The sequence below is a fragment of the Dermochelys coriacea genome, chromosome 19 (genome assembly GCF_009764565.3).
Source record: "Dermochelys coriacea isolate rDerCor1 chromosome 19, rDerCor1.pri.v4, whole genome shotgun sequence".
Lineage (NCBI taxonomy): Eukaryota > Metazoa > Chordata > Testudines > Dermochelyidae > Dermochelys > Dermochelys coriacea.
This window is the reverse complement of record NC_050086.2, coordinates 7,286,814-7,301,997: the sequence shown is the minus strand read 5'-3', so window position 1 is coordinate 7,301,997 and position 15,184 is coordinate 7,286,814. Positions and strand designations below refer to the sequence as shown.

The following is a 15,184-nucleotide window of genomic DNA, read 5'->3' as shown; positions in this document are numbered from 1 at the left end:
GCCCCTGGGGCAAACAGAACCTATCTGGTCCAATTCCCAGCTGGCCTGCACCCTGGCTGGTTGCTGACACCACGGCACGGTGGAGGAGATACACTCGCCCTTCTGAGCTGGGGATGAATGACTAGTCAGGGTGCATGGCTCTGGTGAACTGGCCCCGTTCAAGCTAGTCCCATCTACCTGGGCAGATTGCAGGGTTATTCCCTATGGGGCATTTCCTAGTGGAAGGGGCCTACGTGGATGCCGGGGTCTCAGCTAGCTGAGTCCCTGATCCAAAGCCCATTGACATCCAGGGGAATCTTTCCCTTGACTGCAATGGACTTTGGATCAGGCCCGTAGGGAGGGCAATACTGCAAGCTCATCCAGCTGAAGTCCCGAAGCCCAGGCACAAGGAAGCCACACGGCCAAGGGGAGAGGGAATTGGGGAAGGGGGGGTTGTGTTACCTGCACGATCTCCAGCATCTCCTCCCGGCTGATATAGCCGTTACCATCCAGGTCATACATGCTGAAGGCCCACATGAGCTTCTGCTCCAGTTTGCCCCGGGAGGTGACGCTCAGGGCGATGATGAACTCTCGGAAGTCGATCGTGCCGTCCCCGTTGGTGTCGAAGGTGCGGAAGACGTGTTCGGCAAACTTTGAGGCGTCGCCGTAGGGGAAGAAGTTGGCATAGATCTTCTTGAACTCCTCCACGTTCAGGATGCCGGTGGGACAGTCCTTGAGGAAGCCCTTGTACCACTCCTGCAGCTCCAGATCCGAGAATTCAGTGTTCTCCCGCAGGTCCTGGAGCATCTCTGGACGCAGTTTGCTATTCTGTTTCCCCATGGTCACTTCACAGCTTTAATCTGGGCCCCAGGAGCCAAAGAGATGAGAGGCAGATCTGGTCAGTCCCTCTCCCAACTACCAGCACCCTTCACGGGTGGGTAACTCAGCTCCTTCCCCAGCTATGAGCACCCATCGGGGACTCAATACTGGACATACTGGGTGAAGGGCTCTGGCCTGTTCTACAGGAGGTCAGTCCAGATGATAGAATGGTCTCTTCTGACCTTAAATGCTACAACTCCCCCCTCTAAACCAGCCCCGCACACTGCTCGGCACTAGCTGTGCCCCTCAGATACTGCCCCACCCAGGAGCTGGTTAGCGTCCTGCGCAGTGTTCTGGTTTTGTACAGTGCCTAGCACAGTGGGGGCTCTACGGTGTTTTGGGGCTAGAAATAGCAAGTCAGGATTCACTCAAATATGACCGTACCTGAAGGAATATTGCCTGAGTCGGAACCATGCCCGCCCAACACAGCCATGGCAGGAAACGACCCCACTGAGCCAATTTAGACCTCACTGCCACATGGAGTCAGAGAGCTCCCATCCCCCTAGGCAGCCCTGGAGACATTGTCCGTCTCCTTCCCAGTCATGAAAGCTGCACCTGCAGTAGCCAGCGCACCGAGCAGTCATCCCACAACGACCCACCACAGGCCCGTGGATGCTGCCAGGTTCCCTCATCAGCTCCACTGCAGAAAAGAGAAAGCATTTGCTCAGCTCGAGCAGCTGCTGCTGGGGGAGGTTTCTGCACGGAGGTGGGAGGAGCATGAATCATCCTTGATTTATTACTAAGCCCTGGGCTGAGGCACTTTAGGAAGAAGGTGAAGCGTCTATGTGGCCGCCTTTCACACCAGGCGTTCCCGGGCCTGGGCAGAGAGAATGGGGCAGCAGGATGGCGACTCGAATTATAAGCAACTCTCAAAGTTTCAAGTAGCTAAGGCAGAGATTTTGCTGGGCTGGTCTAAACACCAGGAGGGCAGGGGGAAGATTGGAGAAGCGCTGATGCACAGGGGAGGGGGAAATGATCTTTTCCATACCTCTCAGCCCAGACCACCGAGGGCATCTCCTGCCTTTCATCCAAAGGACTGGCCCCATTGGAGGCAGAGCTGGCCTAAAGGCGACCAGAAGAGTGAGATTCTGTCTCTTCAGTGCAGCCCTCATCAACGGTCCCCCCACGCTCTCTAGACCTCCCTTCCCTGCCACACACCCTCCATATGGCTGCCCTCAAAGCTCACCCCGAAGTTGGAGCTGGTGCATGACGCAGCTGCCAAGAGAGAAGAGCGGCTGTCAATGCCCAATGGCAAAGCGACAATTTCTGCCCTGGCTGCTGGATCCAGTTTGGAAGGGAGATAGCATTTAGCGCTCTGAATAACCTAGTGGGGACAGTGCCTCCTCCTAAACCACACATCAGGGGGGCCTGGCTTTAGGACTCTCAGGTCCCGGCTACCCTAAGGAAGAGACCATGCAAACATTAGCCACTGGTGCTGCAGCGGAGGTACACGGCTCAGCCCCATCTCCACTAGAAAACCAATACAGGCCTCAGCGCTGGTTCGGACATAGCCTGGCTGGGCAGACACACGGGGCTGGTGTTTACTGCACCCTTTTGCTCCATCACACCACTCGGCCCAGCTCAGGAGACAGGCCGCACGGCACGGCACAGGGCTACTAACTGGAGTTTGTAGCCTGTAGCGGGGTCCTCCCCACTGCACCACTCACTGAAGCCATGCTCAAGCTTTGCCCCAGCCCCAGACGCGCCGGCTGGCTTGAGTTTAAAGCACCACTTAACTGGAGCTAGAGATTTCTGGAGGTGGGTAGGGGGTCAGGTTTGGGGCAACACACGAGCTAACCCTGCCATGGAGACAAGCCCTTAGCCATCATGCCTAAGACGGGACAGCCTGCTACCTCCTATCCTTGCAGTGGCTTTAGCCCTTTGCCCGCTCCATGGTCCCCATCCTGGCAATTCACTCCCCTGAGCAATTCCAAGTCAGCCTCATAAGCATCCTTGTAGCTGCTCCAGCTCCAGGCGCTACATGGCAATACAAATAAGCCCCGTTCTGTGGGCGTCAGGAGGAGAGGAGCGCTGGGTAAGGACAGTCATTGGAGGCCAAGCATGGGCGTAACATAGCTCCAGAGCAAATTGGCAGCAGCAACCCCTGGATCATTCCACCCCCTTGTCTGAATATTAATTGGCAGCCTATTAACAATCAAATCTGCATAGCCAAGCCCAAGAAGCAGGGTTCTGTGGCACCAGGGAGTCAAAGAGACAAAAGATCACAGGGCAGAAGGCCATTGAATTAATTCCCTTTCCCCTCCCCATTAAACACTTGCCTTTAGGCCTGAGCCTGGTGAGCCAGCAGGGGTGCTCATGTGCCATTTGCCATCCCCCTGCCCGCCGTGCAAGAGGGACCAGCGAGGGGCTGGGCAGTGCAGGGATTTCCAAGTAATTAATCATGGCCACTGTCACTCTCCAAAGCCCTGTAAACAGATCAGCCCTGCTTAGGAGGTACAAGCTCTGCTCGGAGAAGGCTGGCAATCCCAGAGAGGGGGAATCCAGATCTGAGCACTCCTGGAGAGTAGGGGCTGTGGAGCAAGGGAAAATTCCCACAAAGAAAGAGGCTCAAGACCCTGATCTCTGCTAGGGACCCACGCGCTCCCACCTCCTTGGCATTCAGCCTACATGTCATAGAGGATAAGGATGAAAACAGCCTGGAGCCACCCAAAATGATTCCCTCACCCCCGCCCCCCCGCTCCGGTCACTTGGTCATGCTAGCCCTCTTTGGCTCCTTGAATTCTAGCCCCATTAGCCAGCCCCTCAATTGTTGCTCTTCTCCAAATCCCCATCACTCCCCCCCTCCCATCCCCACCTTCCAGCTTGACTAGGAGCTTCTAAGAACAGAGCCAACATCCCAAGACTGCTGCAGAGAACAGACCAACGCTTCTGGGGAGCAGAGATTAAAACTAGCGCGGAGCTGGAACGAGGAAGCTGAGATATTAATGCTGCACCAAGGATCAAAGGAAGCAGGTGCCATTTGCTGTGTAGTGAGCGATTCCTCGGTTAGTGCGACAGAAACACTTGGATTCGTTACCTCCCACTGGACCTTTTCTGTTCATTCTCTGCAACCAGAGCCTTTTATTCTCCTTGCTGGAAATTTAAGCAGCTTCTTGTAATTACCCTTAAATTCAGCCCTTTTCCATCCCGGTGCCGGGGGTGCAATCAGCCATTCCGAGCCCCCGACATCTGGGCACAAGCAGCAGGACGAGTCACAGCGCTCAGGTAGCTCTGGGGATACAGAGTCTTTTCAACGCGAGGGATGGGGTGGGCACCTGGCTGATGCTCATGGATGCTGGGTTCTCTTCTCAGATCTGCCGCCAATTTACCGTAAGTGGTTGGGCAAGTCATTTATTCAAAGTTTCTGCAAAATGAGGGTGATACTGACCGATCTGGGAGGCTCCCCCCTGGCTGTGCAGTGTGTTGAGACTGCCCCATGAAAGGCGCTGGGGAAACACAGAGTGCTGGCATTTCTAACCCAGACTGGAAGTGAAAGGCGAGATCAGGTCAGTGCATTTCCCTTTGGCTGCACCTCTCCGCCTCCTCACAGAGGATCTCCACTGGGTCGGGCTCTTTAGGGAATTCCTGACAAGCCACACCTAAGTCAGGTGTTACAGAACCAATCCAAGGAAACAGAGCGCCCCCCCGCCCCCACTCCTCCGGCCTATTTCCCAGCAAGGAATTTCAGTTCATCCTCTGGAGAGGAGACGACCATGCGTCCTTTCCACGGGGGAGTCTTGAAGGAAGCAACGAGCCAACAGAGTACGTATTATAGCCTGATGACAGGTTTCAGAGTAGCAGCCGTGTTAGTCTGTATCCGCAAAAAGAAAAGGAGGACTTGTGGCACCTTAGAGACTAACAAATTTATTTGAGCATAAGCTTTCCTGAGCTACAGCTCACTTCATCAGATGCATCTGATGATAGTGAGCCGTGGCGGCTGTTAGACACAGAACCAGAGGCTAAGTGCTACTTGCTGTCAAGACAGCATTGTTTAGGCCATAAAAGACACCTTGGCATGTCTTATTAAAATCAGACTCTCTAGAGGAGAGCCAGGCAGACAGATTTCTAAGCAACACTAATTGGATGTAAGGTTAGATTGGAGGAAAACAGGACCAGAGTTTTAAACACAACAAAACCATTAACCTTGAAGGGAAGCAAATGCATGAGTCAGTGTTTTGATTTGCCTAGTAGCAACGTCAACTGGCGTCATTCAAGGATCAGGGATTGGAAAGTTGAACTCAAAGTTGTTAAAAGGAGGATGTTGGTCCCTTTATCACCTCTCCACCCTGCGACTGACAGACACCAGGGAGGCAGCCCTAAGTGAAAGAAGCCTATCACCAGAAGCCTGACTCTGCATTTCTTGGGTGCTCATGATTCCCAGGGGGTCCAGATGGGCAAGACACGTGAGATCAGACTCACTTTGAGCCAAAGATGTCCCATTCTGTGGGTGAGCCCACTTCTGGGTCTCAGCTGTTTGGAAGAACAGGCCCTTGCAGATGTCACCACGGGGAATGTGGCGACTATCAAATCCATCACAGCATGACTCCTCATGGGCCACCTCCTTCCTCACAAGGAGGTGACCGGAGTCACTCTCTGGGGGAAGGTGAGTAGAGGTTTTTTAAAATGCCAAATCAGCGACTTAGTTAAAAGTTTTTAATATTAGCCCAACGTGGATGAGCTTTTTCATCCCGGTTTCAGATTATTGCAACTGCTCGGTTAAATATTGATGTTTACAGTCACATTTTGCCAATTTGGTTAGATTGGTCTGTCCCCCCCCCAAGAGCACAAGCGGAATACAATCAGAGCCAGCAGCAGCTCTGTGCAAGAGGTTGCCAATGTTCTCCAGGTGGCCTAGCAGATAAGGTGCTGGTGTGGCAGCTAGGAGACCTCAGTTCTGTTCCTGGCTCTGCTGCATGACCTGGGTTAATCACTGCCCTTGTTTCCCAGCCTCCCCTTGTCTAGTTACACTGTAACTAGTACAGTGTAAGGGACTGTCTCATTAGGTGTTTGTACAGCACCTAGCACTATAGGGCCCTAATCTCAGTCGGGGTTTCCAGGCGTTACTGTCATATTAATACTGGGGGGTGTCAGTCTGACAAATTCTACCTGAAAAGACCATAGAATACATAGGCAGTGTTCCTCCCACCCCAGTTAGATTCAAGAATTTAAAACTAGAATCTGTCAGAGGAAAAAAAAACCCAGTCCTTTCCTTTGGGGGGGAGGCAGGAAGAAAAGGCTTTTCTGAGCTTATTCATTTCCCCTCTCTGCCTGTTTCTATCAGCGATGGCTGCACAATGTTCCATTCAAGCACAGCTGCACAAGGAAAATGATATCAAGGATGCAGTTAGACTGGCTCTGTCCTGCAGACCTCAACTGTGCATGGTTGGGCGGCTTTCCCGCAATACGGGGTTTGCCCAGCGCAGTGCAGAGGGGGTTTGAACATGCTTTTTACATTTTGCAATCACTAAAAGGGTTTGTCTTTAAAAAAAAAAAAAAAAGCAGCCCCAGGAGAGAGAAAGCATCACTCGGGTTGGGATCTGCAGGGCTATGCTGTATACATGGGTTGTAAAGGAAGCAGTCGCTGGGTTGAGCTGAATTCTGCAGCCACTTCAAGCAGGCGAGCAGCTTTATTCACATACATAGTCCCATTGAACGTCAGGATTACTCCCGTGAGTGGGGCTGCTCTCCGGATTGAGTGGCCTGATGTGCCATAGCGCTAAGAACAATGGGAGTTGAGCTCTGGAAAATTCTGGCCAGAAGTGTTTGCAGGATCAGGGCCCAAGGGCATGAGGAGAATCGTATAAGGAGCTCCATGCAGGCAGTCCTCTGCCTCCCCACAGAAGCCCCAGTGACTCCATGGTGGATGAGAGCGGGGGTGGGGAGATTGGGGCCTATTAATTGGTTAGAGAAAAGAGTGATTTTTCCTAGTTAGTTTTCTGTACATTTAATTTAACGTGAATCTTTCGGGCAGCGCGTCTAGGTGTGTGATCTGAACAGTCGCCAGCATGGGAGCCAGTGGGCCAGCCAGCCACGTCAGCTCCTGCCTGCTTGGCTTCTCTAGCCTTTCTCCCTCCACTCAGAGTGCCCACGTCGTCTCTCCACGGCGCCACAAATGTCCAGCTCAATGAGCCACTTGTTCAATTAGGAAGAAATGAAGGAGTATGCCGGAGCTGTTTGCCAGAGACACAGGGCAAGCAAGAGACACGAAGCTCCATGCACTCAGTAGACTGGAAAGCCCAGAGAGTCATCGCCCAGATGTCTGAGCTGGGATGCAGTGATAGAGGAGAGGCCCGTATGCCTGTACATAAGGTGGTGGAAACAAGCTTAGGCAGACCTACAGGGACAGGGAAGGAAGAAAGACCATGTCCTGCAGAGCAGGGGCTTGGATGGTCTCTCTCATTGTTTGCCCCTGAGTTTAAGAGGGACTGGTTCTGAAAGCAAATATAATCCAGGATGGCCCCCAAGATAAGAGACTCCAGGACAGAGATTCTTTATGGACCCAGAGCAGGAGATGCTCCCTGCAGCATGAATTCAGGCCAGGAGCATGGGTGCATCTCATTCAGAATCCATGCAAGGACCTCTTTCCACAGGAATTTCCTCTATTCAGAATCCGGCACCACAGATCTCCTTTTCCCACTTCATTATCACAATTTAGAGATGCTTTCAGCATCACCAGAGCCAGCCCCTCACATTTCCCCCCTTCCCTCCTTGCACCCCCTCCCATGCATCAGGGTGGGACACTCTTTGGGTTTCTGCATGCCAACCCAGGGCAGGGATCTCCATCACGTGAGCCAGAGAGACGCAGTTTAGGGGCATGGGGTGCGGGACCAGTCCTCACAATGCAGGAGGACCAGGGTTGCGATGCACTTTGCTGAATTTGAGAGGAATGCTCACAACTCACTGAATATTTGGTAGCTCTTCAGCCAAGAACATACAGGGAGAAAGGGAATTTAAAGAGTTTTCAGACACACCCGTCACTGGTTCAGTGTCATCGTGAGGTGACCTGGGCTGGGGTCTCAACGGGAGCTTGCCATTTGACTCAAACTTCAGCTTGGATCACCAACCAGAAATAAATCAGCCAGAACTGGAAGAGGCAATCCAGTCCTTCCTCCCTGCATTGAGGCAGGACTAAGAATACCTAGGAAATGCAGCTGCCATGGGAATAAGTTGGGGGAGGGGGAGGAATTCAGAGCACTGCCAAGTTGTTAAGAGATGAAGTCTTATTTCTTTTTAAATTCACAACAACCTTCCAATTCTCCGCTTCCCCATTCATTTCAACAAGGAGATAAGATTTATGCCTTGACCCACATTGACTGTCCAGATGGCAGCTTCCCAACAGTTAAAGCCATGTTTACTATCGTTATGATGCTTTCGGTTCATTTATTTTTAAGCAGCTCTCGACAGTGCAGTTTCCCGTACAGTGCAGCACTAGCCAGGTGTCACTCCTGGCTAAAGAGGGATCAATAATCCAGCTGGGGAAGAACAGGAGCTGACCTAACCTTGAAGATCTCAAGGCCCCTTGGGTGGGGTAACTGAAGCGAGAGACTACTGCAGGACAAGGACAGAGACCCCCCAGCCCGAGCCATCCTCAGTTCGGAACAAAGAACTCCAAGTCTGCGTGCAGAAAGGAACCACTCCAATGGGAGGTTCCATCATTCCAGTTCCTGAACGACAAGTGAGAACTAGCTCTTGCCTTCCTTGTACCGGCCTGGGTATGTGACACCACAATTGCCATCCACTACTTGTTCTAGTGCCAGCATGGCTTACACTTGCTTGTGCACAAACGCACCTCCTTTCCAGAGTGCGTCACAGAGTCAGCTCGCTAACCCTCAGGCATCCGTGTGAGGCAGGGATTGCCCTCCTTTGATAGATGGGAAACTGATGCACCAAGAGATTAAGGAACTTCCCCAATGTTGCAAAACAAATTGGTGGCACAGCTAGGAACAGAACCAAGCCTCCAATTCCCAATCTAGCCCCTTGGCAACAGGATCATCTCCTTTGCCAGAGGCTTACTCCAGCATTCAAAGCCTGTTCCATATTGGCTGAAAGCTACAAAGGGAATCAATATCAAAGGCAGGAAAACCTCCTTGTTCCTGGTCCTGTGCTCAGGCCTCTCTCCGTTAATACTCTCCTCCACCGGAGGAGCTGCCCTTTGATCTCTTTCTGAATATTTCTGAACCAAAGGCCCATTATTCAGATTCCAGTGCTAGAGGCATGTGGCTAACTGATGGCCCTGCTGTTCATAACCAGATGTCAGTTAGGGGTTGGATTGTGCCAAGAAGCACAAGGATTTATGGCCCATTTAAAGTAACTGATTTGCTCATTATCCCATGTTCTTTTCTATCCTATTCCTTATACAGCTGAACATTGTTTGCCTTTTTCACTGGTACTACATAACAGAGAGCAGTGGTTCTCATTATGCCATGCACAGAGATTCGCAGGGTCTGTGTCTGTTAATTTAGAACACAGCACGACGTGTGTTCAGACTATTCTTTCCAGCACACGCGGTTGCAACAGTGAATTTCATTTTCCATGGGGAGGTCCATGCCCCTCGCTTGGTTAGGTCCCTCTGGAGTTTTCTTGAAGATCATCTTCTCTAGGTTCGACTATCCTAAATAACGGTCATCTGCAAACTTGCCTCATGTTTTGCCACACCTTGCTGCGTTTCCTCTCCACCCTCCACTATTAATGAGGCGATTTGCCCATCAACTGCAGAGCATGGCATACTGGGGTCTTTTTGTTTCCTTTTTTATAGGATCCGATGAACAGTTGTCTTTAAAGTTCACTCAGCCTTTACGTCTTATGGATGTTGCAGGCATCTGGCTTTTTCGACGAACACAAAACACGCTCCCACCAGAACCTACCCAATGGAAATCCCATGCTTTGAAGATTAGAACGACAACGTGGAAAATCCCAGCAATTTTAGGAACACTGATGCCATTAGTCCATTCACACTGCTGCAGTCCTCACCGGCACTGCGGGAGAACGCTCCCAAAGCTGGAGCCTCAACCTACAAGGCTTGGGAACCACTGGGTGAAAACTCATTAGGCCACAGTCAGAACAGGTGCTAAATACCCCATTGGCCTAGGGAGACCTGGCCCGCATGGACAGAGCTCTGCTTGGGATGGGAGTTCTCCTGTCTGAAGCTTTAACAGAACTGGGTCAGCTCCCTTTCGAGAGGTTTATTTTCAGCTCTGCGCACTGACAAAGTGAAGGACGGAAACGCAGAGCCTGGCAAAGATGCAGGAAGAGCTGCTCTGCCTGCCTTCTTATTAACATTTAAACAATGCTTTACAGCCTCTGCCTGGCACTGGACTCCCAGGAATCTAACCCCACAGACTGAGGCAGGCAGGCGTTAGTCAGGGGAAGGGGATTGCTGCTGCTTCAGGTTCTGCAGACTGGGTCAGCCACCTTTCCCCATCCACCCAAGGGAGGTCAGGCCGGAAGATGCCGACTAGCTGCCCTGAGGATTCAAAGGGGAGGTGGGAGGGCCGAAGACAGGTTCCTGTTTGCGATGGGGAAACACAAGCAGTGGCTGTGTTTTAGGGGTAGGAAGGGGAATAGCCAGATAACAGACGTCAAGTGCTTCACTATCCATGGAGGGCAAAGGGGAACCAGTTCCAAGGCAGGCAGGTTTGTATCCCAGCAAAGCCAGCTCCTGTTTGCCTGCAGATCCTGCTCTGCCATCCCGTAGGCTCTTCCAATGTCAGTTTTATGCTCCACTCTCTCCTCCGGCCCCACCTCAACCTCCACTGCCAGGTCCCACAGCCTTTTTGCCTCTCATGGTAGTGCCAATTCCCAGAGCAGGGGCAGACACTAGGCACACACAGAGAGACGGGTCTCAGCGAGCAAAACGCATGTGCGGGTCTCTGCTAACAGCTCCTGAGAGGGGGCCGATAAGGACGCATATCCGTCCAAGATGTCAGCCTCAGCCCCCTCCTAGGAGATGAGGCAGTGTTACCACCCCTGTTTTATAGAGGAGGGAAGAGACACACACAGAGGATGGCTGGCTTGGCTGAACAGCAGAGCTGGGAATAGAACCCAGTTCTCAGCACAAGAGCACGTAGCCTCCCGGTGCTCTGGGAGGAGCAGGAATCCCAGCAGATTCTCAGCGCACAACTCCCCTCTCCCTGTCCTGTGCGAAGCAAACGCTAAAGAGCAGATTTGACTAACTGCACAGACACCAAAATGTCAGGATTTTCCATCAGCTCTGCAACCCTCCCACAGCTGCAGTGGGCTGAGCAAAGCGAGAACTCAGAAGGCTCAAATGCTCAGCAGCCTCCAGCCCAGACCAGATGCTCAGCCTGCCCATGCGGCTGCCCTGTTCCCAGCTTCTGTTTGGAGGGAGAGTGAAGAGACGGGTCTGGTAGATTTCCACAGAACTTTTTCCGGTTCTGGTGCTTTGCTTGGGACTTCAGTGCCTTCCTGGACTCCTCCCTGCCTGCACCTGCAAGCTTTTTGCACCTAACCCCATTGCAGCTCAACAGAACAACCTACTGGGCAGACAACAGAGCCTGCTCCAGCTGGAATTTTCCAAGGCACCTAGGAATCAAACTTCCACCAAACTGCAAAGGCATCTGGGTGCCTAATTCCCTGCAACACCTTGCCAAACCCTAGCCCATTTGTACTCTGGCCAACCACCAGATCCTCCCCATGGCTGTTTTGTGCTCCCACTTCTCTACCAGAGTCCCTCCTGTCCAGTCCCCCAGCCCGTCTGCTCCGAGCAGGGATCAGCTCACGCTCTTTACATTAGACGGCCCTGTCGCTGCTCAGCAGATGTACGCCCAGCCCCATCACCTCCATCCAAGAACAAACTGCCATTCAGGACACACCCCTGAGTTATGCTGTCTGGCCAAGTCTCCTGAGCACCGGCCCAGGGAACAGCCTACCCGCGAACGAGGCCTTCAAGGCAGTCAGTTAATAAGCACCTCCAGGAGTTAGGTATACAAGAAGCCTGCTCACTGCACTAGCAGCGGGATGCAGTGATCTAGCACTGGAACGTGCAGCACCCTGGGAGATGTCCAGGGCTTGCAGAAATCAGCCCTGGGAAGATGATTTAGACTCTGCTAGAAGCAGTTTTCTTGCAAAAACCCCCTTCCTCACTTAAACATCTTTAATGCATACATACGCCCCTCACGCACACACACCTACTTCCCCACACCCCCTCCCTGAGCTACCCATCCCCACCACAGACAAGACACAAAATGCTCGGAGTCAATCCTCGACTCACCCACAGAAGAGCAGCGATGGGACAGGAGATCCAGGCGCTGGAAATAAGAATTTAAAGGGACGGTCAGTAATCCATTGGCCACACAGACACTAGATTCCTGAATCCAAGTTAGCCAGCCCCATGGCAACCTGGGTGTTATGGACTTGGGCCCCAGAGTTACACAGACAGCATGCTCAGAGCTGGCTTAAGAAATTGCTTAGGACCCCAAGCAGCTCAAGGGGGCTCCCGATTCACTTTTTATTCTAAGAACTTGCCTGTTTTAGAATCGGGGAGGCAAAAATATTCCTGCTTAGGGCCCCCCCATGGGTGAGCACTCACTCAGAGCATGCTTCACTCCCAGCCCATCAGGCAAAATGCTCTGTTGAACAGCTGGGCTTTGGGTTGGTGTGACACAGCCAGCCGCCAACAGGGTGTCCAGTTCTAGAGGGACCTTCACTGAGAGCTCCCTGCCCCAAACTCACAAGCCCGGGGACAGTGATTAGAGCACAGCTCCGCCACTGCAATAGCACACAGGAAAAAGGGGCCCATTCTCCAAGCCGTCCCATGCCTTACAGACAGATTGCAGCACCTCGACTAGCAAAGCAGGAAGATTGTGCAGTCAGCCGCCCCAGCGTGACATACTGCCATGGCCAGCACCTTTGGCCAGGTGTGCCGTGGCATTCCACCCCCAGTGGTCTTCGAGGGCAGCCCTGTCTTACAATAACTCAACCTACATGTTGATCAGGTCTCAGCATGAGACTGTGTCTGTATCCCATGGAAGGGGAGCATGAAGTGAGGGTTAATCCCTGAAAAGCCCACCCCTGAGTTACTCATGCAGTCCCGTTTCTGAGCAGAGGAGACCGCTTCACTCAGTATCACTCATCGAGGGAGCAGATCTCTCTGAGTTCCCGAGGGAGGGTCTCCATCCACAGAGCCCTTCGACGGGCTATTATTTAGGCTTCAGGCCCTTCCCCTCCCCTGCTGGTTCTGCAGTAGCTGGGCCTCCAGATCCTCAGGGGCAGGGGCATCAGCCCCTCTTCTACTACACGGGAGACTCATCTGCCGAGAGCTCCTTGTCCTGCCTCCGCCAGTTGCCCCACATGAGCTTGGCAGACCCCAGTGTGACACGGGGCACCTGGGCTCTCCAGCTGGCTGCTCCTGAGCGTGGTGCTTGCGTACACGCACTTCCAGGCGGCAGGTGAAGCAGAAGCGGTGCCGAGGCTTAGACCAGGGGCTACCCAGAGATTGAATAGCCTCAGTTATTCTCTTTAACGAAGGGGGTGGGGGAGCGAGCAGGCCAGATGGATGCCGGCACCCAGGAAGCCGTGCTGCAGAGAAGGGATGGGCTGCTCTCCAAGGTATTTTATCCAACGTCCCCCCTCCCAGACACTCTGCTTCATGCTCCTCTCAAACCGGATTTGCACATGCTGGCGATTTCCTCCCTCATTAAGCAATGAAGCCTTGGTTCACATGAGACAGAGAACAGTGGTGTCTGGAGCAAGGGGCACACAGCCCCGCTGCCATGCCGGCTTCCAGGAACCTGGCCCAGCCTGGGCTGAGCTGGCCCAGCTGGGAAGGGCATGGCACGGGGGCGGGGCAGGAAGGGTGCACTGCCCTGCCCAGCATGGTACCCTGCCCCCACAGAAAGGGGGCTGGGGGGTCACAGCAGCCAGGGAACCCGGGCACTCCCCCAGCATTCAAGGATGGCAGGGCAGGAGGGACCCAGCTCCAGCCAGCACAGCCGAGCCTGGCCGCCCCAGCAGGATCCCCCTAGCCCAGAGCAGCCCCCTGGGCAAGGCAGAGCGCTCAGGTCCCGCTGCCCGGGGAGCCTCGGACTCCCCCACCCCGGGCCTGGAGCGCCGGCTTCCCTGCGGCTCCCGGGAGCAGAGCGCACACGGGCCTGAGCTCGGCGAGCCGGCGGAGGAGACACGGGGAACCCCGCCGCCAGCATGCGGGCAAGAGGCGCTTCAGCGCCCGAGTCCTGTCCCGGGCGTCGCTGCAGCCCGGAGCGGGGGGGGGGTCAGTGTCGATCTGCCGGGGAGGGGCACAGGAGCCGTCCGAGGAGGGCGGGGGCAGGACGGGGGCTTGGCCCCGGGGAACAGCCGAGTCTCGCCGCAGCAAATCCCACGGCTCGCCCCCGGCCCTGAGCCCCCTCCGCCCCCCATCGCACGCACTTCCCGCCGGACCGCTGGCTCCAGCCCCGGGAGCGGGCAGCTGCCTGCGGCTCCGCAGCGCGGGAGACAGGCAGGACAGGTCTCGAAGCCGGGGGGTGGGGAGGGGTCAGAGAGGTGGGCGGGGGGATCCACCCCCTGCGCCATGGGGCCGGGGGAACCCCCCCCCCCGCAGAGCCACTGGCCGCTGCAGCTACGGCAAAAGCGTTTGATTTCTTTTAAAGGGACACGGGGGCCCCCGCTTGTCCTGTCTCCAGACCCCCAGCACGGCAGGAGCTGGCGACCCCCTCGGGGAAAGGGGGCGAGACCAACCACCAGGACACCTACCCCCCCCCCCACACACACATCCTCCCCCAGCCCGGCTCCCTGCCTCTGCATCCCCCCCACCCGCTGCAACAACTTTTCCCCTGCAACGATCAAAATGGCAAAGCCAAGCGCGGGCTGCTTCCTACCTGCCCAGGGAGAAGGAGAAGCGGCGACTGCTGCTTTCCCCCCCTTGCGCTCCAGCCTAGTGCCCGCCCGAGCGCTGCATCCCAGCTGATGCGACTGCCGCTCCATGCAGGGCTACAAGGCACGAGCTTGGCAACTTCAGGGCGGGGGCTGGACGGCTTGGCGGGGGGGGACACACTCCTGCAAACCTGGGGGTGATGCAGCGGGAGGGGGTGGGTGGAATGGCCCACCTGGAGCAAATCCCCGGGCGCAGCTGCCCTGACTCCGGAGCAGAGGGGCTCTGCCTTGTGCCCTGCCCAGCACCTGGGATGGCCTGGCTGGCTCCGGTGCCGCCTGCCCCCCACCCCCGTTTCCCTGGGTCAGGTTGGTGCAGTCCGGTTCAGAGCCCTGCAGAATGACTGAATGGGAGCTGGAGCGATGATTGACAGGCTCTCCCCCCCCCCACCGCAGGACGCCTGCTACTGGGAGCCTGGGGGGGTGATGCTGGGACGCCAAC

The 15,184-nt window shown here is 54.7% G+C and overlaps 1 protein-coding gene across 5 annotated transcripts in view; it reads right to left on the bottom strand.

Moving 5' to 3' along the window:
- HPCA (hippocalcin) overlaps positions 1 to 15,184 on the bottom strand; it is a 20,835-nt gene extending 5,651 nt beyond the window's left edge. Inside the window, exons 1-3 of one of the 5 annotated variants that reach the window (XM_043505972.1) lie at positions 14,691 to 15,184; positions 12,093 to 12,125; positions 442 to 839 (exon numbers count right to left, since the gene is read on the bottom strand). In XM_043505972.1, the coding sequence (XP_043361907.1) occupies positions 442 to 819 (378 nt within the window). In that variant the 5' untranslated portion in view covers positions 820 to 839; positions 12,093 to 12,125; positions 14,691 to 15,184. Of the gene's footprint in view, positions 1 to 441; positions 840 to 1,242; positions 1,526 to 12,088; positions 12,126 to 14,690 lie in introns of those variants that run through there. The other 4 variants (XM_043505970.1, XM_038377932.2, XM_043505971.1 and 1 more) reach the window with 4 other exon arrangements.